General features: G+C 35.5%; 1 protein-coding gene across 1 annotated transcript in view; it reads right to left on the bottom strand.

Annotated features, from left to right (window-relative positions):
* Positions 1–5,879: 5,879 nt before the first annotated feature.
* The window catches only part of LOC141388674 (serine protease ea-like), a 30,499-nt gene continuing 11,753 nt past the window's right edge, over positions 5,880–24,625 (bottom strand). The window contains exons 2-5 of the mRNA XM_073958825.1: positions 7,488–7,684; positions 7,225–7,417; positions 6,232–6,832; positions 5,880–6,175 (exon numbers count right to left, since the gene is read on the bottom strand). Coding sequence (XP_073814926.1) covers positions 6,043–6,175; positions 6,232–6,832; positions 7,225–7,417; positions 7,488–7,684 — 1,124 coding nt within the window. The 3' untranslated portion in view covers positions 5,880–6,042. The remainder of the gene's footprint in view (positions 6,176–6,231; positions 6,833–7,224; positions 7,418–7,487; positions 7,685–24,625) is intronic.

Genomic DNA, 24,625 nt, shown 5'->3' with positions numbered 1-24,625 from the left:
CTTCTTCCACCTTGGATCAAGCACAAGTGTCGTTACGAAGAAATATTACGGATAATGAGTCAAAAAGATGGTCATATAATCTGTAACGCAACATCTCTCATTTGTCCAAAGTGTGAAATTGGCCCGGTTGGAGGAAATCTATACATTGCACAGTGCGAAATATGGGAACTTTAGTGGAACTTTACTCAAAAATTAAAGTACGTAGAACTAACGATATTATTGTTGGGATCCATTGCTAAGTATTTCACGACAAATGCCTCATATTCAGTTTGGTGATTTACCCCGCGAAACAACTAGAAATGCAATTAAAAGTTGCACTTTGTTTTACAATATTTATTTTCCTTAAAAATTGCTTCTAACTTTGCTTAAGTAATATAGTGATACAAACAAATGGTAAGATAATTGACATTATTTTTTGTCGGTGTTATAATTCTTGACAATTTTTTAATTATTTGGCGTTTATAGAGTTGCAATATCTAATTTAGTTTGGTTGCTATTCGTTCCCCAAAAATGTGCTTTTTAAAAGTCTACTAAGTAATTTTTTTAAGTTTTGGAGGTTTTTTAAGTATTGTGGTGAATTGCAGAAAAAAATCACAAATTTTCTGAGATGCAGGATATATTTCTATGGACAAACCAAAAATTAGCTGCAGGTTTGCGCAGGTTTGAGAGATATGCGTCTTTTTCAGAAAGTCATTAGAATATTCTTATATCTATACTTTTGCAAATTTGTTAGAAGGACCGGTATTTGACGTCAATGTTGGTTTCGTTTATCCCAAGATGGCTTCACCAATACTAAGAAATGTTGGTTTTAATTGTTTTATGACTATTCTTGCGAATTTAGTTCACATTTTATAGAAAAAAAATGGTCAAATTTGAGCAGTTTTCTCAGGACATCGTTAAGTACCTAAGTCAAAGCATAGTTGCACCAGATGCTTTTAGGTGATATACTCATTTGCAGAACCGTGTAATAAGATAAACATATCCTCAGTCGAAACGTTCAATTTGTAAAATTTATGTTATATCAATGACACTATACTAAAAATAAAAAATCTCAAAAATTATTTTTTTTTTTATATTCATTTACTAATGTATGTGGATGCTTGGGGGAAGGGGTCAAAGCAAGGATCTATGCTCTGAATTGTTTTTTTTGGGATATTTTCTATTTCTTCTTCTTTATTTGCATATTCGATCTCCGAATATAAGCGACCAATACAATTATATATAATTATCTGTTACAAATTTTAAGGTATGTTCATATATTTTCCATGATCTCCATAAAGGCGTCTCTATTTCTGGCTTCACTCAGTAGGGTTGAGATATTTCCAATGCCGGTCCATTTAAGAATATTGTCAATCCATGATATTTCTTTCCGTCCTCTGGATGGCTTCCCTTCTATTGTTCTATTTAATGAAGACAAATTTTAATTTTCCTACTAAATTTTAAGTTTCCTCACAAAATAAATTATCGGCGCTAATAATTAATAAATTTGATTAGTATTTAACCCACACTAATCAAATTTATTAATTATTAATAAGTATATTTTGATATATACGCAAAGGAATTGTCAACACAAACAAAACTGAATTCAAGTGAAAATAAGGCATAAGGAATAGGTAATGGCATCGACATATTTGGAATATGGAATATTGGTCTGCTCCATAACTGTAAGAATCTTCTCATTTTCCCTCTTTGTTGTCATAAAGGAAAAATTTAATGGTAGTAAACATTTGTAGATTCTTGTTCTGGAACAGACATTATGTTACAACATTAATAATTTGACATTTCATATTCAAACAGCTGGTGTGACACCACTACCTCAATATGCCTTGCGTGAAAAAAGCAACATATACATGTGCTGTGCTGCAGAACCTGCACAAATCCACTTTTTTGCAAATTTATAAAGGAACAAATTGTCAAAATTTCAAAAATAGTATACTTTTTTAATTTCTCGTATAGAGCAATTTCCTGCGTGAACCTTTATATTGAGCTCTGTACACAAATTTAAACATTTTAATAAGTGCGTTTTATAAACATTATTCTCTGCAAAGAGGATAGTAATGAAGTTAAGCCAATGGAGGAATACTCCAGATTTAAGGAATCATTTAAATAAATTTGATTTTTAAATAGGCCTGCTCACACACATACAAATACATTTTGTTATTGTGTTGGTTTTGAAATACACAAATTTCAATGTTTTCATTTTGCCTCTGTAGACTGTGAGAAATATTGTACAAGTTTTTTTTTTATTTTTTGTTTCAAAATTTAAAGTAGAAGAATTATTTTAATTTGACCAAATATGACTGTTGATGTTATAATTTGTTGCAAATCAAGTTCGTGACAAACCAAAGTGCCCTGACAAACCAAACACTCTAATTTGCCGTAATAATTTTCGGCAAATAAAAATTCGTATTCAGTATCTTCATTCATTTTTTCAGTGTACGCATATAAATTCATAGACAAAATCGAAAGCAGAACCTTCCTCATTGAATGTTCAATAGAGACTGATTTTTAATTTTGAAAATATTCAAAACAAAAACAAAAGCTCTCTTTTTAAATTGTGTATGTGAGCAAATTGACACACACCGACAGCCTAGGTGCGCACTTTGAGCAGGCCTATTTTTAAAGCAATTTTATTTATTTTTCGATATTCTTAAGGAATTTTCACATTTTGTGAAGCAGGAGCAAAAGCAAAAATTGGATTCAGAATTTCCTGAAATCAGGTTTTTGGATTTTGAAACTTAAAAAGAAAAACAAAAAAAAAAAAAATGGATTAAACCCGGCTTGTTAATGATGATAAACTCAAATACTTAAATGTGTTAAAAAATATCTAAATGTGCTTATTTTAATTGTTGACGATTTTGTAAAATAGATTTATTTTCATTTTAAAAATCGTCATTTTGACGATTTTTCATAAAAATAATCTGGCAGCCCTGGTTGATGATTCTAAGTTTCAGCATCTTATAAATCCGTTCCACTAGGATAGATGAGATTCCTGTGTTGCTGAGAGCAATGTGGATGGACTCAAGCTTCACATTATTGAAGGCCTCCTGTATATCGGGAAAAACCGCCAGGGTGAAGTTTGAATTCTCCATATTCTTCTTAACGTGTTCAACCACGTCTTGAAATGTCTGATTTGCCATTGATGTAAGCGTGATGAAATCTACCGGTCTGTTTGGGATCTATATCCGCTCTAATTTTAAGATCTAGTAATCTTTCCTTTCCATTAATAGAAAGAAGAAATACTAATTGGGGTACACGGTGCGCCTTAACTAGATTTAAATGAAAGGTGCTTACACCTGGGAAGTTTTTGCGGATTCTGAAACTACATGTTCATAGATGAGCAAATTAAAAAACAAAAAAATCGCCGGAGACATTTTCAGGTAAATTGCGGTCAGTGTACGCATTTTAGGGCATTTTTAGGTTTTCACGATTTTGCTTGGAAACCGCGAGTCGTATCGTAATGGGACTAAAGACAATGTTGTAGCAGTGAATTCTCTACAAGATTGACCTTTATGATTTTTTCCTATGATTTACCATTTTTGAGATATTGAAGTTTAAATTGGGACAATGGACTGACTGTATCGTCTCCTTATAAAACAATGTCATGACTGCAATTTCCCGACTTGAACTTATATATCTAAAAAATGGTACAGCCTAAGAAAAAATTATACAATCAATCTTGTAGATAATTTTCACAGCTATAAGATTTTCTTAGGTCCCATATCGACAAGACTTGCCATATTCATGTACAAATGTAACCTGAGCTTCTTTATCTCAAAAATGGTACAACCTGGGAACAAATCATTAACGTCAATCCTCTAGTGAATTTTCCCAGCTACAACTTTTTCTGTAGCCCAATTTCGATAGGGCGGTTTCCGAGCAAAGTCGCGAAAACCCAAACTAAACCTAAAAATGTGAATTTTGACCGCGATTTATTTAAAAATCCCTCCAGCGATTTTTTCTTGTTTTTGGATTTTTTTCATCTATGAACATTGCTGTTTCAGAATCCCAGGTGTAAGCGGTCTTCACTAAAAGTTAGTTAAGGCGCACCATGTATGACATTGTTTTATAAGGAGGCGATACAGTCAGTCCATTGTCCCAATTTGAACTTCAATATCTCAAAAATGGTAAATCCTAGGAACAAAAAGGAACAAATCATTAACGCCAATCTTATAGAGATTTAGTTTAGTTCCATTATGATACGGCTCGTGGTTTCCAAGCATAATCGTGAAAACCAAAAAAGACCCAAAATGTGAACTTTGACCGCGATTTATTTGAAAATCCCTCCGGCGATTTTATTATTTTTCTAATCTATGAACATTGTAGTTTCAGAATCTGCAAAAACTTCCCAGGTGTTAGCCTCTTTCCATAGGCCAGGTACGTAAGATAAACGCAGGCAGGTCTTAAAAATCTCCGTCAGGATCATTAATACTGACTCTAGCGCATTCTGAAGCATTGCCGGTATTTTACCATCCATTCCCGGTGTTTTGTAATGCTGAAAGCTGCTAATCGTTCATTGAAGTCCTGAGAGGCTAATTCATCTATTTATTTGCTGTTTGAGTGCGACTTACAGTAGGCAAGACCATCAAAATCCATACAACCGTGAAATTGAACCCCTGATAGCAGATCGAGAGTCTCTAGTTCAGAGTTAGTTCAGGAACAGTCGCTCTGCTTGATGCTACCAATGGATTTGGGATTCCTAGATAGCATCTTGCGAAACCTACCCTCTACAGAATCACTAGAACTAAAGCAAGAGCTCCGCTAAGCTTTCTTGATTTCTTATTGAAATAAACCCTGTAGGTATCCAAATCTGTACTGAGTTTCGTCTCACTGGTTTTATTTTAGTATTTCCTAGCTACTAAAAGAAGATAAGCTAATTATTTATTCCACCAAACCGATTGGGATTTCTTCTTATGATAGGTGATTAGACAGTAATCCTCATAGCAAGCGGGAGTATTAGTTGGGGAATCCACAGATTCCTCGATTGAGTGAAAGCTATTGCTTCAGTACAATTTTGAAGAAGGGAGAACGGACTTGGTTTAATTCAGAGCCCTGAAGAATACCCTCCAATTCTCTATATCAGAGTTGTTGTTGTAGGTTTGGTATGTAACGTAGAGTAGGAGAGAAAGAGAGAAAACTATAAATTAATGGATACATATTAAAGCTTCTACATCCAGTCCAAGGAAGTGTGCTGCCTCTACTGTGTGTGTCCATTGTGGGTGAGATAAGTTGGGTTAGTGGGTCATGCGAAGAGGTGTCTCGTGATGTGTGGTGTCTGTCCACATTTAAGGCATACATCTGTGATGTCAGGGTTTAAGACATATCGGAGTTGTTATAGTACCGATCTGGTGCCTTTTCATCATCGATAATGGGCCTACCACCGAGCTCAATACTGCTCGTATATGATGATGTGTATTTAAGTACCATCTCTGCATGGGACTGGTACAGGTTGTATGTGGGGGATATTGGTAATTTCTTTGCAGTAATCTAGCCAATCGAATCTCAGTAGCGCCAAAACAACTCTCGTTTATCTAGGAAGCTGTTGTTCTTCAGCTGCCACGAATGGAGGGTGATCTCCGAGGACAGTATTCATATGATATGGTCTTATAACCTCGGCGACTGTATCAGTATGAATATCTCTCAACACCGCGACGGCTGGTTCTATGGACCAGATTGACCCGAGGAAACACAATTTGGACCAGGAGCCGTCACCCCAGCACCTGTATGTTTGTGTTCTTCTCTATATCAGAGTCGTCTTATATCGATCACCTCCGCCCTTAGTGTTTTGAAATTTTGGCGTGTTATCCCTATTCTGAAATACATATTTTGACATGGAAATAGTTTAACATTCCAAATGTTTATCAACTAATATCAAAAGATTTACTTCCTTGATATAAGGAATGTCCAAAGTTTATTAACAAAGTGTTTTCAAAACATTTGTCTTATTTTCTTCAATAAAAATGTATGTACAGTACAAAACGGATAACCTTAAAACACTACAAATGCGCGCCAATCAATCAACCATTCACTGGAATATGAGTATTATGGTTCTATATTTTGAGTAATCCAGTCCACAAAACTACCAACTCGTGTATATACTCCAGGCCAACCTTCCAAACCACACGGAGATGGTCCAAACGAGACAACACCAGCCAAGAAATAGTATGCACGAACCCTTTAATAAAGAAAATAAATTAATAACTAATTTAAATTAACACAAGCGTTACTCACCTATTTGTAGTATCTAAGCTAATAAGAGGTCCACCGGAGTCACCACGACATGAATCAATACCCTCCTTGCCACCAGCACATATTTGCGTATCTTCAAGAATGATGTTTTGACGCATATATATTGAACGGCATTCGTTTATTCCCTCGCCCGTTACCGATGCCTTTAGCTTAAGATCGGAGACAGACATGTTCTCCGTTTTACCCCATCCAGCAACATCCATAACAATACCATCAAATGTTGCCGATCGAAGGCTAGAGCTTACTGGCAAACATATTGGGCTTATAAAGTCAGTAAATGCAATGTTACGTTCCAAACGCAGCAATGCAATGTCATTGGCTTGATTTCTTGAGTGTGGATTATACAGAGGATGTGGTATGGCACGTTCAACTCGTACATCCATATATTCGGGAGCACAATCTTTTTCGCCACGTATATCTATTTCACAATCGGGATTCGTCTTAAGATTCCATTCTCCCAAACGTACACCTGTCAGACGCCAATGTGGAGGAATGTCTTTGCCATTAACGCAATGTGAGGCAGTAACAACATAGCGGCTGTTGATCAGCGAGCCGCCACAATGAAGGCCTTTGGCATTGTTTCCTGAAAAAATAAACAACGTTAAAAATTAATTACGACAAAAGATAAAAGTCCCATTACGGTCACATAGAATAAGTAAATAGGACATTGTAATACCAATAAATCACAATGGCAAGAGATTCAGAGGATAAAACTGGATTGTACAAAGACCGACAGAATAATTTATATTTGGGAATAATGTAGAACGGATTAATGGAATTCAGCAGTATTATCTGACGTAGCTGAATAATAAGGACTTACATAGCTAGCTGGTAAATGTAGTATAAGTGGTTGAAAAGCAAAATGTAAGTGGTGAATGTTAAATAGCTCTCCTATAAATTCTACAACTTTTTGGTAAAATTTAGAAACTTGTATATCAATTGAACGGAAATCAGAAACAAAAAAACATTTCTTACCCTTTGTGTATTCAATTAAAGCCATCCATGGGAATTCGTCGATTTTTGTCTTATTACCACCATAAATACGATTCGATAGAACATTTCCACATTGACCCGGCTGCGGCAATATATTGTTAACCTGCATAGGTGCTGGGGCCACGGGTGCATTTGCAGCTGGTTGCACAGTACGATAACGATCTGGGCAGCATATCTAACAAAAGGGGGAAACGATAGCGGCTGTTATTATCGAAATAAAACTCAAACATTTCGATCTTACTTACCAGAACTTTACCATTTTGATAGCCACACTGACTGCGACTTAAATATAGACGATCGGCATCTCTCAGTGGCGGTGTTATCAAAACATTGTACAGATACTTACAATCTTCCAATATGATGCATAGTGCCCTTTCACGATTCGGTGTTACGCATCGACCAAAATTCGGTACATCAACATGTCCATTTGGAAAGTGAATTTCTATTAAAAAATTAAGAAAAAACTCATTTTAATTTAAACATTATTCGTTTTCTTTCTATTGCGAAAGTACTTATGCCCTCAATTTTAGGTGGAGAAGTTACTTGAACACTAGAAACCCTAAATGCGAAATTATAGCTTGATAACTTGATCTAAGTTCAGACCAAAACACATGGATTGACGGACGATTGTACTCAAACTTTGGTAATCTTAAAATAAAAAAAAACAAATCGATTTTTTAAAATCACCCTAGTGTCAAGTATGGGTTATGCGGCTGCTCGATAACTGTTGGTTGATAATTTTTCAATGAAATAGCTGGATGTGCCGATATCGAGTATCTCACTAAAGTTCTCAAACTGTCCTAGCCACCCATATTGTTCTGGAAAATGGGTAGGGTTGTCCCGCTACTGAAGCCAGGCAATTATGCCAGCAAAGGTAATTCGTACAGACCAACTTCGCATTGAGGCTTTAGTCCTCCCCAGCTCCAATTGCCGATCATCAATCAGCATGGATTGCGTTAACAGCAAAGCACGACAATAGCGGTGAACGCCATCTCCACACATATTAGTCGAGAACAGTCATGGTGAGGCTTGACATATCAAAAACCTTTGATCAAACACTCAACGTTGTTTGAAGACATCGAGCAGACAACTCTCCGGCTCCGGCCAAGTTTGAAACTTTGGATTATCAAATATACAGTGACTGTCACTGAAAATGATGTAACCTGAAATAAAAAATGTAAACGTTGATAACTTGGAAACGAGTTGAGATTATTTAACAATTATGAAAACAATTTTGTAGGCTGAAAAGTTGTCTTTAAGATGGCGTGCAAAAATATTGCGTTTACAGTACCGTTATACTAAAATTTTACCGGAAATAACAAAATGGGAATTTTTTAAATTGAGCATTAAAAATGATGCACCACAATAATCGCTTAACAATTTGCAAGTTTTTCGTTTTTATGCCATTTTAGTAATCAGAATTGTGGAATAATTGGTTCCCTATCGTTTTCAGTAAATTTAAAAATGTCAATTTTTTGATTTCCGGTAAAATGTTAGTATAACGGTACTGTAGGCGGAATATTTTTGCACGCCATCTTAAAGACAACTTTTCAGCCTACAAAATTGTTTTTTGAATTGTTAAAAAATCTCAACTCGTTCCTAGTTATCAACGTTTACATTTTTTATTTCAGGTTGCATCATTTTCAGTGACAGTCACTACATGTGAACTTCAGAATCAATAAATCCAAGCCTCGCAGAGTGGGGTAATATCTTCAGAACTGCAAAACTCTTATTTGACTAATCTTACCACCTTTTTCACGCGAGGAATATGTATGCAAATATCCGTCACTGAAACTATGGCCACTTTGTTACCACATGAACGGCAAAGGTGGGAACAGTGTTGAATGTCATGGTCGTTGGTAGCAGAATTCCGATCACAAACTACCTCAAAAATTCTAAGGGTCACATTCGACAGCATGTTTACGCCGACCGCGCATTCCACAGATATTTTGAATGTAGGGAAAAGGTCTTTGAGTCCTTAACCGGCAGTACTTGGGGTGCAGATAAAGAAATCTTTTTGCTCACATATAACGCGAAAGGTCTGTCTGTGATAAGCTATGCAGTGCCAGTTTTGTCCGCTACGCGATGAAAAAATATTCAAACCTGTCAGAATGCCGCCTGGGAATTGCAACGGGGTGCATCCTCATGTCTTCAGTGGATCATCTACATGAGGAGGCAGAGCTTTATCCATTACAGCAACACAATGGCATGCTTTTGCTTTTGTTGCAGTACTTGCTCGGGTGTTACCGTGAGAGCTACCCTTTTCACCATATGGTGGATAGGACCCCCACCTCGGAATGTCAGGAGGGATCTTCAGTATCTAGAAAGCACTCCCACGTTAGTGGGTTCTGTTACAACAACAACAACTATGACCAATTAAAAGGTGTATTGTACTATAACTAACGAAAGGATGCAATTCCAAGATGGACTATATCGGTCCATTCCTTCAGTTACCTCTATCAAAAACTTCAACAGTTCAACAATATTCAGTTTAGTGTCACTTCTTGGATCGTGTGGGAATTTAAACAGCGTGTAGTCATTCTGATGGTGATTACAACCTTATTTTTTGCTATAAGAAGACAAAAATTCCTGACATATGGGCATCGAGATATCCCAATATGTATTTAGGACCACTACTTCAACATTTCAACATTTCTTTATTTTTGGATTTTCTACCCCCTAAATTTGTTCCATTTGATCCAAAAACCTTATATGGTAACATGGGGCGCCTTCGCCACGTTTTTGTTCAAAATGTTCTCATACCGACACCGTTAAAGTTTTTTCAAATATTATTTTTGGTACAAATATTAGCGTATCTTGACTATAAGTTTTGATATATAAGTGGTTATAATTTTGTTTTTAAAATATTATTTTTGTGAATTTACAAAATGTCTAAAAAGTGGCGAAGCCTCCCCACCCATGGGGCAGCTTCGCCATCGAAATTAAACATTTTCCAACGGACTCTAAAACTGTAATTTACCGTACTTTTTCCTTAAATATCAATATAATGCGAAAAAGGAACATGTTTTCTATTGAATAATCAAAAATGATTCTAAAATTTACAAATAGTAACCGATTCTAGCGGTTAATTGAAATAGGTTCCTTGAATTTAGGTACAAAAATCATAATATAACCAAAACAAGATACGTTTATGATACTATTTGATTTTAACTTCACATTATAGTGTGGTATATCTATGGCATAAAGAATTGAAGTTAAACATGACAAAATTCTGACATTAACCCACCATACCCCTATCATGGCGTAGGCGCCCCACCCCCAACATATCTCATAATATGAATATATTGGCATTTGTTATTGTTTTTTTTCATGCAAATTATTGGGATTTCTATTCTTCAGTAGTTGTCTTCTAACGGTATAAAATATGTTTTTGATATCACAAAAGGTAAAGAAGATATCACAAAAAACATCTACCATAATTATTTTTCCCAATACCCTCAAAACACAAAACCGCGTGCTTCCGCTATCATACTTATGACACAACTGCCAACTTTTGGGAGATGATAGATCTTCATTAAACTCACAATTTTGCGTTTAACGGATTTTTTCTAGCACTTGTATTTTGCGAGAAAATCGGCGATGGCGTACCCGCCCCAGTGGCGAAGGCGCCCCATGTTACCATATATATAAATTTTTATGGCGCATTTTCACCAAAATTCTCTAAATGCCAAAATTATGGTCCGATCGATGAAAAAAACTTTACCGGTAGTGCGATTCTCTAACTCATTTTTTGTGTTACCGACAAATGTCGGTAAAATTAAAATGATTGTAATTTCGGTAAAATACGATATTTTTCGGCAAGTTAGCGAAGAATAAAAAACAGTCGTAAAATCCTACCGATGGCAATAGTATTGTCAACTTTTACTTGAAGTTTTTATTCATAATTTTGCGTTATAATTCTACCGATTTTTGTCGGTAACTCAAAAAATAAGTTACAGAATTGCAGTACAGTTCATTATTATAAAAAACGATATCTAAAAACAATTTTGAAAATCGGATTGGATTTTGATATAGCTCCAATGTGCATATTTGGCCGATTTTGGGTCCGATATAGCTAAATCATAATCCGATCCGATTTTCAAAATTTTTTGTAGCCAGAATAATGAAATGCTAAAGTTTTTTCATCGATCGGACCATAATAACCCCATACCAATTACTATGGAAACAAAGATCGCTAGGTTGGCACGGGTTAACGTTAACTGATCGCCATAAAATATCATGTTCATGGTGGATATTATAGATATTTATGATGAAAAAGATGTCAAATAGTCCGGTATAGGACCTTGAACTGAATAGAGGCTAGTGTGAAAAGTATTCACACAGATACTGTCGCTGATACCAGGAGAACTATCGTGTGAATGCCGTTCTCCAAGTTCATCTAAACCTCTTCATCCAAAACATATTTACAATTTTCCAAATTTTACTTTTATACCCTCTGAGATCAAATTGCCACAATCTCGGTGACAAAAAAATTCTAGAAATAGTGCGATACCGTTACAGCGTGAACCTATCTATACCGACAATTCTCTGTAGGATTTATACCAAAATTAATTTATTCGGTTCGACAATGTCGATAAAGCCTTCAAAGTATCGAAAATCGGTCACTACTGTTCTATGGAGATTATATCAAAACATGGACCTTAAAACACATCTCTTTATATACCTAGCGAAGAATAAATATTACTACTTGTACTTTTCTAGTACGAGATACCCGCTCCAAGAGTTACCCTCACCCCAAATTTCAAGTTTCTATAATCTAGGCGTTGATGAATCAGCCACTCAATCATTTTTTGTTCTCTTATGGGTATAGATAGTGCACAAGAACAAAAACAAGAGTCTAAAGTCGAACCGGTTTTATATTTTTTTATTCTGAATTCCATAAAAATAAAACTATGTTCTACTAGCGGACCCGGCGAACTTCGTCTCGCTATTAAGGAATAAAATTTCATACAAAAACTCAATTTTCGATTTTTCCAATTTTACGACTTTTCCAGACAGATTTTCCAAAATTTTCTTCCGTAAAGACCTTCTCCTCGAAAATACGAATAACTGACAAAAAATTTTACAGAAATCGGCCTAGCCGTTATCATTTTATGAATTACTATACATTTTTTACACCATTTTTATATATATAGATTATTGTTCTACTTTTTGTGAAAGATACATGACCTCATTCGGAAGTTTAAATAATTTAAATATTATGCAAAGTTAGGCCAAAATTTGACACTAATATAGAAGTATACAAGGTTTAAGTCGGGCGGGCACGACGATGTGATACCAGACATCATACATAATAACTCCTGTGAAATGACTACTATTTCAAACTCAAGAAATATTATTAACACATACATATATGTATGTATGTACATAAGCTGGAAGTTGGGGACCGACAAATTACTACGTTGTAGAGAACATTCGTTATATAGAGACCGGAAAATGGTTTTATTTTACCTACATACATGAGCCAAGAACGAAAAATTTGTGTTTATAAATAAACAGAAATACATATCATTTTTATGTGGAAGTGAAACAAGAAGTGATTTTCTTTTGAGTTTAATTAAGTCGAAGGAAAATATGAGACTCCAAAAATATTTCTTATAATTTTAACCGATGTCTGTAACTGGGAATTTTAATAATGTAATGTAAATAAAAACAATTGATAAATATACCGATCACCACAAAACTTATTTGTAACTGATTATTTCTTTCACAAACCTCAATTTTCTATATTTTTTTGCACGTTGTGTCGGCAATGCAAAAATAAAACATTTGCAGTTATTGAAAATGAAACTTATTTTTAAAGAATTGTAATACCCTCCACCGTAGTATAGAGGTTATATTATTTTGTTTTTGCTTTTGTAACGCATTGAAATAACCATTTGCGACCCTATAAAGTATATATGTTCTTGATCAGTGAAAAATTCCGAGTCGATCTATGCATGTCCGTCCATCTGTCCGTTCGACTGTGGTAATCACTCTAGCATCCAGAAAAATTGAGATAGGGCACATTGGTCCCACTTGTATGGAAATGAGTGCCAAAACCATTTCACACCGAGCAACCGCCTCGAAGCTTTAAAAATTGATTTATAACGAGACAAAAAGATAAAAAACAAGTAAAAAAGTATCAGACGGCTTTGCCGACAGAGATATACCCTCAGCATGTGTGAATTGAAACACTTGAAACACCGTTTATGAGACATCGCGCGTACCATTTTAGCGAATATTTTCAAACTTTTGTGGGGAGACACCGGAAGGAGTGGACCTATAAGCTCCACCTTCGAATTTCATTCAATATTCGAAGAAATATTACGATATGCAAAGTGTGGACCAACGATGTTTTCGGTTCGAGAGTTGTCGTGCGCACCAGCCACTACACATGCTGGCCGTATGGTTTTTTCAGCTTTCGGATCATTTTCAAGAAGTCGTGGGCATTGCAGATTACGCCCAAAATTATACTCTTATGGGTTGATTCCGTATTGCGACACGAGTCGTGTCGCGTTGCCGGTCGTCTCTGCGACAAAATGTAAAATTTGTATTACGTAAAGCGATAGAAAATAATCGCATTTTTTGATTTGAATAAATGAGAAAAAACAATTAAACAAGTAAAAAAGTATCAGTCGGCTTTGCCAACAGAGATATACCCTCAGCCTGTATATATTGAAACAATTGTTTCCCAAAAAAGTATGTATTTAGGGGTTTTTAAAAATCTTGGGAATTTGAACCGACAAAAATGTTCATTAGGATTAGAGATCAAAAGTTTTGCGGAGGAGATACTAAAAGGAATGTATCTACATTGACCATTATGGAAGTGGATCTTCAGCCACTACATATGGGGGTTTTTACACCCTTCGGGATGTTTGCCCAAGAAGTATGGACTTGCCCCTGAAAAACGTTTATCATCGTAATTGAGGCAGCGAATGCAAGTTGCTTCAACAAAAATGAAAGTTATTCGATAGCAGGTCTTAAAGTGAACTTATCCGAAATTTTATGTGGGAGGTACCGGCTGGAGTGGACAAATATAGTCCATATTTGAACCTGTTCTATATCTAGTAGATATATTAGGATTTGTAAAGTATGGACCAATTCGGCCACTCATTTCAAGAGTTACCGTATGAACAAAATTTTCGAACATTTTTGAGCTTTTGTGGGGGAGGTACCTGAAGGAGTGGACCGATATGGCTTATCTTCAAACTTAAACTATGTTTGGACAAAATATTACTAAGGCAAAATTTTGGACCGAATCGGCAGATCCGTTCTAGAGTTATCTTGCGCTCCAACCACCTCACACGGTGTCATATTGTTTTTTTTTTTGCAACTTTCAGGCTATTGCCCCTAATTAAACTTGTACCGTCGTATGGAGGGCAGTCAATACAAGTTGTTAAAACAAAAATCAGAGCGATTCGAGAGATGGCCCTAAACTGAACTTTTCCGAAATTTTGTGTGGGAGGTACCCCAAGGAGTGGGCTGATTGAGTCTATATTGAAACATTATCTAAGTCTGGTACACATTTTACGATGGGCAAAGTATGGACGAAATCGGTTACTCCCTTCAAGAGTGATCGTGCGCACAATTTATCCGAACATTTCCGAACTTTTGTGGGGGAGGTACCGGAAGGAGTGGACCGATATAACGCATCTTCGAACTTAAACTATGTTTGGACAAAATATTACGAAAGCCAAACTGTGGAGCGAATCGGTTGATCCGTTCGAAAGTTATCGTGTGCTCGAGCCAGACAGACAGACGGACGGACTTTGCCCAATCGACTCCAAATTGTCTGAAACACATTTCGTCCAAACATACTTGGGGTCTAAAACCATTATTTCGATGAGGCACATTTTGCCCGTATGAAAGTGTATATACCCTCGTTAGCATAAATGCTGAGGATATAAAAAGCGTTAAGTTCGGCCCGGCCCTCCACCATAAAATAATCTGAACAAAAATGGAATAATTAGTTTTCATTCCTGTCCCCAACTTTACATAAAACGCTTCATTCGGGCGGCACCTTTATATGGTGCCTATATCTACCTATGTATGTTGAAAAATTTTGGTGGGCTAGAAACTGGGAGGTACCGTTATATAGGGGTTATAATAAAACATGGACCTATGTTGACAGTTTTTGATGGGAGCCTTTAATGTCAAATAACTCCTAATTCGGTTAAAATTGTAGCTAAAACACTATGCAACACTGAAAATGCAAACAACTTCTAGTATGCATTTTTTGAAAGTACATATTTAGACTGCAAAAACCCTAGTAGGGTTTTGTGCTGTCAGATCCAGTACGGATTTTATGGCCTCATCTAAAACGGGCTAAATCTACACTGTTTTGCATTTATCACGCCTTTATCTCAGAAACGAATAGGTATTTGGCCTTGCTGTCTTTAGCAATATTGTAGCCCTAAACTAGTAGAACTTATCTATTGAAAAAACCACAAAAGAAAAACTCTATCTAGGACATCAAAATCTATAAAATATGGAACATTTTACATAATTGCTGAAATTCTGGTCAGTATCGTCTAAACTACTGTGAGTTGAACCAAGTAACCTTTTGCAAAAATCTTCCAAATAAAGTTCTCAACAATTCTTTAGAACATTCTGAAACTCTAAAATGCTTACGTCATGTTGTGTCAGCGGTTGTGTCATGTTGTGTCAAACACAGTTCACACCAACAGTTTATTCTCGCATTTAGGATTTCACTACATTATTGGCATTTTTATTAAATCGTCGTTGAAAAATATACTGAAAACAACGGGATAGAGGCATTTTACAACAATGACATGTTCTGAAGAGTTTTGTATTGCATTCCAGGGAATATTTTTCCAAAAGAAAATATTCAGAAAAAATTAATGGTTTTTGAGATACGGTGCGAAATGTATAAAAATTGTGGCATTTTTGCATATATTTTAAAATTGTAGGCAATAAATGCAGTTTTTCGAGTTCATTATTTCTCCAAATATTTTATTTGTGTCCTTATCTACAAATTTGCTTCAGAGGTCAGAATTTCCACCGAATTTCTTTTAAAACTCAATATTTAACCATGTTTAGATGGGGCCATAAAATCCGAGCTGGATCTGACACAACAAAACCCAACTAGGGTTTCTTGTCGTTTGGGTCTGTACTTTCAAAAAATCCTCAGTTCGAATTGTTTGCACAAGATCGCCTTAAAAATGTTGCACAGTGAAATTCTCCGAAAATCGGTACATAACGTTATATGGAGGCTGTACCAAAACTTAGACCTATGTTGAATATTTCTAGTGGATTGTGATCAATGGGAACTTGAAATGACATTAACAGCTAGTTCGGAGGTACCGCTATATGTGGGCTATATGAAAATATGAACTTAAATGAACAACTTTTGTTGGTTCAATTTACAGAAAGTTCGGCCAACAAATAAAGCTAAAGTACGGAAAATCGGGAGGTTTGTTTTGGGGCTATACCAAAACATGGACCAACGTTGATAATTTTTCGTGTAGAAGTTCTGTGACCACTGGGAACCTCAAATGTCAAATTACCACTATTTGGGTAAAAATGTAGATACAATTCCCAAAATACCGAAAATATTGAGTTACCGTTTTATGGGAGCCATGCCGCAACATGGACTTATAATAACAATTTCTTACAGTGATAACTGGGGCTATACCGATACATGGACCTATGTCGACAATTAGAAAAAAGTTTCGTGACTGCAGGGAACCTTAACGGGTAGTTCAATCAAAAAATGAAGGTAAAACCTTTAAAATACCGAAAATATACAGTTACCGTTATGTAGGGGATATACCAAAACATGGAACTATGTTCAATATTTCTAGTGGATTGTGATCAATGGGAACTTCAAATGTCATTAACAGCTACCGCTACATGTGGACTATACGAAAATATGAACAGTTTTCGTTGCAGAATTTTTGTTGGCTCTTAAATTTCAAATTACAGAAAGTTCGGCAAAAAAATAAAGCTAAAGTACGAAAAATCGGGAGGTTTGTTTTGGGGCTATACCAAAACATGGACCTACGTTCGGTTAAACATTTTAAGTAAAATCCTCAAAGTACCGAAAATCGGGGTGTACCGTTATATTGGGGCTATATCCAAACATGGATCTATGTTGAAAATTCTTGATGCAGATGTGTGGTGACCACTACAACCTTCAAATGTCAAATTACAGCTAATTCGGTCAAAAATTGTAGGTAAAATTCTCAAAATACCGAAAATCGGGAGGTACAGTTATATGGGGGCTATACCAAAACATGGACCTAACTTCATATTTTTTCGGATATAAGTTTTTTGGTCACTAAAAACCCTAAATGTCAAATTATAGCTAATTCGGTCTATAAATGTGACTTAAAACGTCAAAATACCTGAAATCGGGCTGTACCGTTATATAGGGGCTATAACAAAACGTGGACCTATGTCCACAAGTTTTGTTATATAAGTTAAGACCTTAAGAACCCTAAATGTCAAATTGTAGCTAAATCGGCCTGAAAATGTAGCTAAAAACCTCAAAATACCGTAAATCGATGGGTACCGTTATATGGGGGCTATGCCAAAACGTGGACCTATTTTGTTACATAAGTTTATTGACATTTAAGAACCCTAAATGTCAAATTATAGCTAAATCGGTCTGAAAATGTAACTAAAAACTTCAAAATACCGTAAAACGGGGGTACCGTTATATAGGGGCTATACCAAAACGTGGACCGATATAGGCATCATCGAACTTGACCTGCCTACAAACAAAAGACTCATTTTCCCAAAATTTCAGCGTCCTATCTCCAATTTTGTGGATGCTAGAGTGATTAACACAGATGGACGGAGGGATATGCACAAATCGACTCAGAATTTTACCCTGATCAGGAATATATATACTTTATAGGGTTGCAAATGAGTATTTCAATACGTTACAAACGTAAAAACAAACTTAATATACCCTCCATACTATGGTGGAGGGCGACGGTATGGCTCAATCACATTGTCAGGGTTACAATCAATAGAGGAAAAATTGTGTAGACGTTGGTGTAGTTGCTCTGCTTACTCTGGGCCATTCATCTGGTGTACGGGTTGGTGTACCCCAACTATTTAATTGCTCCGCAACATCCTTCCATACCTCTTTAAAAGTGGCCTTCGCCAAAAAGCCTGACTCCACGAGCTACGTTTGCGTGGTCTTCGATTTTTTCAACCAGCATTTAAAATTGCTGTTTTGTAGTAATTTTTGCCATTATAAGTACTCAAACACCAAAAAACGTATTAAACAAATTCACTTAAAATTAATGAAAATATTACTTATGTTTCAATTTTTCGTTTTTATTCACTTGTAAATATGCACGGCGAAAGCTAATTTGTTGTCGCCCGAAAATTAACTTTATGGCGCCAGAATTTGACGTCGTCGGGCGATTTTTGCCATACGTAATGTAAAAATTGCATCTGGCAACGCTACAGGACTCGTGTCGGAATACGGAATCGACCCAATCAATTTGTACAGTCTCCAAAATTTTTAAGGGAACGTTATGATAATTAAGTGCCTGTTTATGTATGTCGATAAGAAAACGAATGAGGAAGAAAATCTACCAAATTTGAGTGTGTATTTCAAATTTGTTTTTTGTTTTGAAGCAAAAGCAAATTAAATAATATTTCAAAAACTAAAGTTTGGGTGTTTTCATGCGCACACATTTTCGTTTCGAAATACATAAACTGGGGGTAATTGTTATGATAACACTGTGACGCAAAATGGAACTCAAAGTCTGGGGGTGGAAATTTTCTTTTGAATATGAAAGCCCTTGATGAGTATACCAAGAACCCAAAAGGAAATTTTCGCAATAGGTCAAGTTTCTGAGATATCGCGCCATGAAGTTCGATTGACTGAAGACATGTCACCTCAAAACGAAGCTACAACAACGCCAAACAGAGATAGATTTTCCCTAGTATTATAGGGAAAAATCAAAAACTTCATGGCGCGATATCTCAGAAACTTGACCTATGGCAAAAATTTCCTCTTGGGTTCTTAGTACACCGATCAAGGACTTTCATCTCCAAAAGAAATTTTCCACTTCCCAAAAATGCTGCTGCACAGTGTAATTAATTATGAAAATATTACTTTTACCATAATTTGAATTCGTCGTAATGGGGGCAGCAAATACACGTTGCTACAACAAAAATCAAAGCGATTCGAGAGGAGGTCTTACCCGAAGGAGTGGGCCGATATAGTCAATATAATATCATGATCTGTGTCTGGTAGAAATATTACGACGGGCAAAGTTTGGACCAAATCGGTAAGTCCCTTCGAGAGTTATCATGCGCATAATTTTTGCGAATAATTTTGAACTTTTGTGTGGAAGTTACCCAAGGGAGTGGACCGATATGGCCCATTTTGGAACTTAAACTAAGTTATATTACGAAGTACAAAATTTGGTTCGAATCGGTTGATCCGTTCGAGAGTTATCCTCTCCATATCTTAACCCCACATACCAACAATGACTCTAAGAACAAATTTTTCGTAAATTTATGGTACGTATTTCTTAAACCACCCCCATATACCAACGATAACACACCAACTCTGTCCCAATAACAAATTGAGTACCATTTAGTAATTTTCATATACTTATGGCACGTATTTCGACAACCACATATATCAACCCTACACTGACAATAATACCATATAATAACAATCCAATACCAAATTGTACCAAACTTAGTACTATTTACCACTCTTCGTACCCATAAGTGCGATTTTCTAATCCTTCACTTCAACAATAATCTTAATTCCATATATCAGGATTCCATCGCTATTCGTTCGCCCAAATCCAAATTGTACCAAATTTAGTACCAATTAGTAATTTTCGTACCCATAAGTACTATTTTCCGATTGGAGTATACAATTGTAATCTTAATTTCAAAATGCCAGCTCTATTCGTTCGCTCAAATTCAAATTGTACCAAATTCAGTACGAATTTCCAAAACTACCTTAATCCTACACTTCGACGGTAATCTTAATTCCTGCTCTATCTGCGCACCCAAATCCAAATTGTACCAAATATTGTACGTTTAGTAGTTTTCATAAACATAAGTACAAATTTCCAAAACTACGTCAATCCTATACTCCACCAGTAATCTTAATTTAAACTTTCAGTGTTCCAGCTCAATCCGTTCACCCAAATCCAAATGCAATTGGTACCAAATTTTGTAACTTTTAGTACATGTGTAGACCGAATTTCCAAAAACCCTTTAGTACATCTTTCTAACTCTCCATTAGTAACCCTCATTTAAAATTTCAGAATTCCAGCTCTTCCCGTTTGCCGAATACAAAGGGTAACATATTTAGTACCTTTTAGTAATTTTCATACTCAAACAAAACAAAAACATTGTTCCACAACATCCCATACGGGACAAGGGAGACTTCTCTCATATCAATGAGTGCACCCCGATTCATATTTAGCTCAATGATATGGGACCTACTGTTTATCGCCGAGTCCAAACGGCGTGTCTTAAGACACCACTTATGGAGAAGTTTTTCAAGGCTGAAATATTCAGGGAATGTCGCCAGCATTACTGAGGGGTATTTTGCCACCGTTGAAAAATGTATGATGTTGCCTGGCCGGGGAATCGAACCCCCGACCTTCTGCGTGCAAGGCGGGCATGCATACCATTGCACCACGATGGCACCCAAATTTGCATACTCTTTTATTACGAATTTCCAAAAACTCTGCCTTATCTCACCCCTACACACCAATAGCCACCCATAGTCAAAATTTCAACTTTCTAGCTCCAGAGCACGGTGGTCGAAAGCACTGATCTAGCGGCGCGAAATTAATAACATTCAAACGAATTGAGATACATTACTGACATTTTGCACAAATTCAGCTTGTACCTGTGGGTAATAATGTGCCAAATATGAACAATATCGGCTAATGTTTTGGTATAGCATCCATATAACGGTACTTTCTGATTTTCGGTATTTTGAGGATTTAAACCACAATTTCGTAGCAAATTAGCTGTAATTTGGTACTTAGGGTTCCTAGTGGTCACAAAATATGTCCACCTAATATTATGGACATAGGTGCACGTTTTGATATAGCCCCCATGTAACCGTACCTCCCAATTTAAGGTATTTTGAATATCATGACCACATTTTTAAACCAACTTGGCTGTAATTTTGCATTCCATGTTCTCACTGCGTATAAAATCTTCTTGCAAAACATTTTCAAAACGGATTAATGTTTCGATGTAGCCCCTTTTATGGTACACCCGATTCGTTGAATTTTTACTTGTTTTCCCATATTTAATAACATATTTAGCTATAATATGGTATTATAATGTCTCCGGGTGTAGAACTAATCCTTGCAAACATTTATCAAGATAGGTCCATATTTTGATTTAGCTCCCATACAAATACACAGCTAAATTTGTATGAATTTCATACGAAATCCCTTATTTTAAAAGTGCAGTCATCAAAAGATTTGCAAATATTTGCAGCCCTAATGTGGTTATTCCGTATCCAGAGAGTCCAATTTCATTCCCCAAAAAATTATCAAACCTAAGTTCGGCTAAGTTTACAAGATGCACTCTGTGTAACAAGCGCGTACAACCCATAAAAACACAAAAAAATAGAATTTTTTGAACATTTATTGCTATATAACTATGTACCTCCAGACCCCAAACTAAATTTTATAATTTAAATCACACCCTCTGCTATTAATTAAAAATAAATCTTGCCCAGTTTCATTACGAATTTATTTAACATTTAAACAAATATGAAGTTAAATTTTTTGCAACAATTTTTTAAAATCTGTTGCAACAAAAACTCTTGTTTTTGATAGTGAATAACTGAGTGAATATTTACAAAAACAAAAATGAAAAAAACAAAATCTTTGTCTGCAAAGTGTCTGTAATCGATACAATGGAAAATATTTCGCAATTTTATAGTTCGATTTATTGACTTTTGCGCCGCTAGATCAGTGGTTTCGACCAGTGTGCAGCGTTTTCGTCCGGGCGATGATATGCCAGTCACTCAATCACTAAGTTCTTATATATATTAAGATTTTCGAAACAATTTACATTGAATAATGTGATTTAATATTTACATTTAAGAATAACATAACTTTAGACTTTTAATTACGAATACATGAACATATGTCACGGTGCTCTTGAAACAATTTTAAATGGAAGGTGCTTACACCTCGGAAATTTTTGCGGATTCTGAAACTACAATGTTTATAGATGAGAACAATCAAAAAACAAAAAAAATCGCCGGAGCGCTTTTTAAATAAATCGCGATTTAAGTTGACATTTTTAGTGATTGTTTAGGTTTTAGCGATTTTGCTTAGAAACCACATTTCCTATCAAAATGGGACTAAAACAAATGTTGTAGATATGAAAATTCTCTACAAGATTGACCTTTATGATATTCTCGTCGGTTTTACCGTTTTTGAGATATAGAAGTTCAAATTGGGACAATTCAAATTCAATTCAATTCTGTATCGCCCCCTTATAAAACAATGTCATGACTGCAAATTCCCAACTTAAACTTATATATCTAAAAAAATGTTACAACTAAGGATAAGTCACTTAAGCCAGTCTTGTAGAGAATTTTCACAGCTTTAAGATTTTCTCAGGTCACATGTCGATACGACTTACCGTATTCAAGCAAATTCGCGAAACCCTAACAAAAAAAACTAAAAATGTAAACTGAGCTTCCTTATCTCAAAAATGGTACAAGCTGGGAACAAATGATAAACGTCAATCCTCTAGAGAATTTTGACAGCTACAACATTTTCTTTAGCTCCATTTCGATTGGACTTGAGGGTTTCAAGCAAAATCGTAAAAACCTAAAAAACACCTAAAAATGTGAATTTTGACCGCGATTTGTTTAAAAATCCTTACAGCGATTTTTTCTTGTTTTTGGATTTTTCTCATCTATGAACACTGCTGGTTCAGAATTCACAAAAACTTTCCCTGTGTAAGCGGTTTTCATCAAAAGTTAGTTAAGGCGCACCCTACATGACATTGTTTTATAAGGGGGCGATACAGTCAGTGCATTGTCCCAATTTGAACTTCAATATCTCAAAAATGGTAAAACGTACGAAAATACCGTAAAGGTCAATTATGTAGAGAATTTTCATAGCTACAATATTTGTTTTAGTCCCATTTTGAAAGGAAATGCGGTTTCTAAGCAAAATCGCGAAAACCTAAACAACCCCTAAAAATGTCAACTTAAATCGCGATTCATTTAAAAAGCGCTCCGGCGATTTTTTTTGTTTTTTGATTGTTCTCATCTATGAACATTGTAGTTTCAGAATCCGCAAAAACTTCCGAGGTGTAAGCACCTTCCATTTAAAATTGTTTCAAGAGCACCGTGATGTACATAAATAATTTCTGCAATAAATATTATACATTTATTTATCACCACATCTAAAAACGACTTAAGAATTTTTACACGCCTTTTAAGACTGTAGTATAAAAGATTTGAATTAAATTCATGATTTTGTCTCTCTAGATGATTACGAAAATTATTTCAACTTTTTGTTATAAACAAATAGCCGATGATAAAACAAGTTTGCAACGGCTTTAAACGGTAACTGATGAAGCGACTGCAGAAATATTTGTCATAAAATGACAATACAATAAATATATTGAAAACAAAAAGAAGAAGAAGAAGTAACATTTATTTTTAGGCTGCAAGGCGATTGTCGTTATGTGTGCACGATTGGCTTTTGTTAAGCGCATCATTGAGGTGTTTTAGACAAATATGAGTGAGTAGACGAGTTTAACCATTTGATACCCTACACCACTCATTTCCTGTAAATATCATCAAAAGCAACTTAATGTATAAATTAGATATATTTGATTGATTCGCTGTTTAATTTAAATTCTTTTCGATTGATCTATTGCAGTTTAATTATTTTATTCGAATTTCTTTTTGCCTGTCTGGCAATTCCAGGGCCTTCACAATAACGAAGATTTCCGCCTGAAGGACACTACAGTTGATGTAAAATTTATATAAATGCCGTATACTGAGCTCTTCACAATATATACCGTCACCGGTACCCTCCCCCATTTTTGAGTCATCAGTGTAGAAGAGTTGGCCATTGGTCCAATCATTTCTCTCTAGTATATAGATATTCGCCATGTTGTTTAGTTTAGGACTGATGCGGTGTAGTCAATGACATTAAATCGACTCGATAATATATAAAAATATTAAAATTGGGATAGCTTAGCGTCTTTGCTCTCAATGTCTTCATAAATACAGGTCAATTTTGTTGAAATGCATTTAAGTGCATCGTTAGTATAGGGTGTTTTTTTAAGCTAGATAGAACTTTAAATTGTAAAAAGTAACACAAAAAATTAAATTTTGATGAAACTTTTTTTTTATTTGTTTCAG

The sequence above is a fragment of the Musca autumnalis genome, unplaced genomic scaffold (genome assembly GCF_047663935.1).
Source record: "Musca autumnalis isolate F117 unplaced genomic scaffold, ASM4766393v1 scaffold_1, whole genome shotgun sequence".
Lineage (NCBI taxonomy): Eukaryota > Metazoa > Arthropoda > Insecta > Diptera > Muscidae > Musca > Musca autumnalis.
Note: the sequence above shows the minus strand (reverse complement) of the source record. Positions and strands in the feature narration are given on the sequence as shown.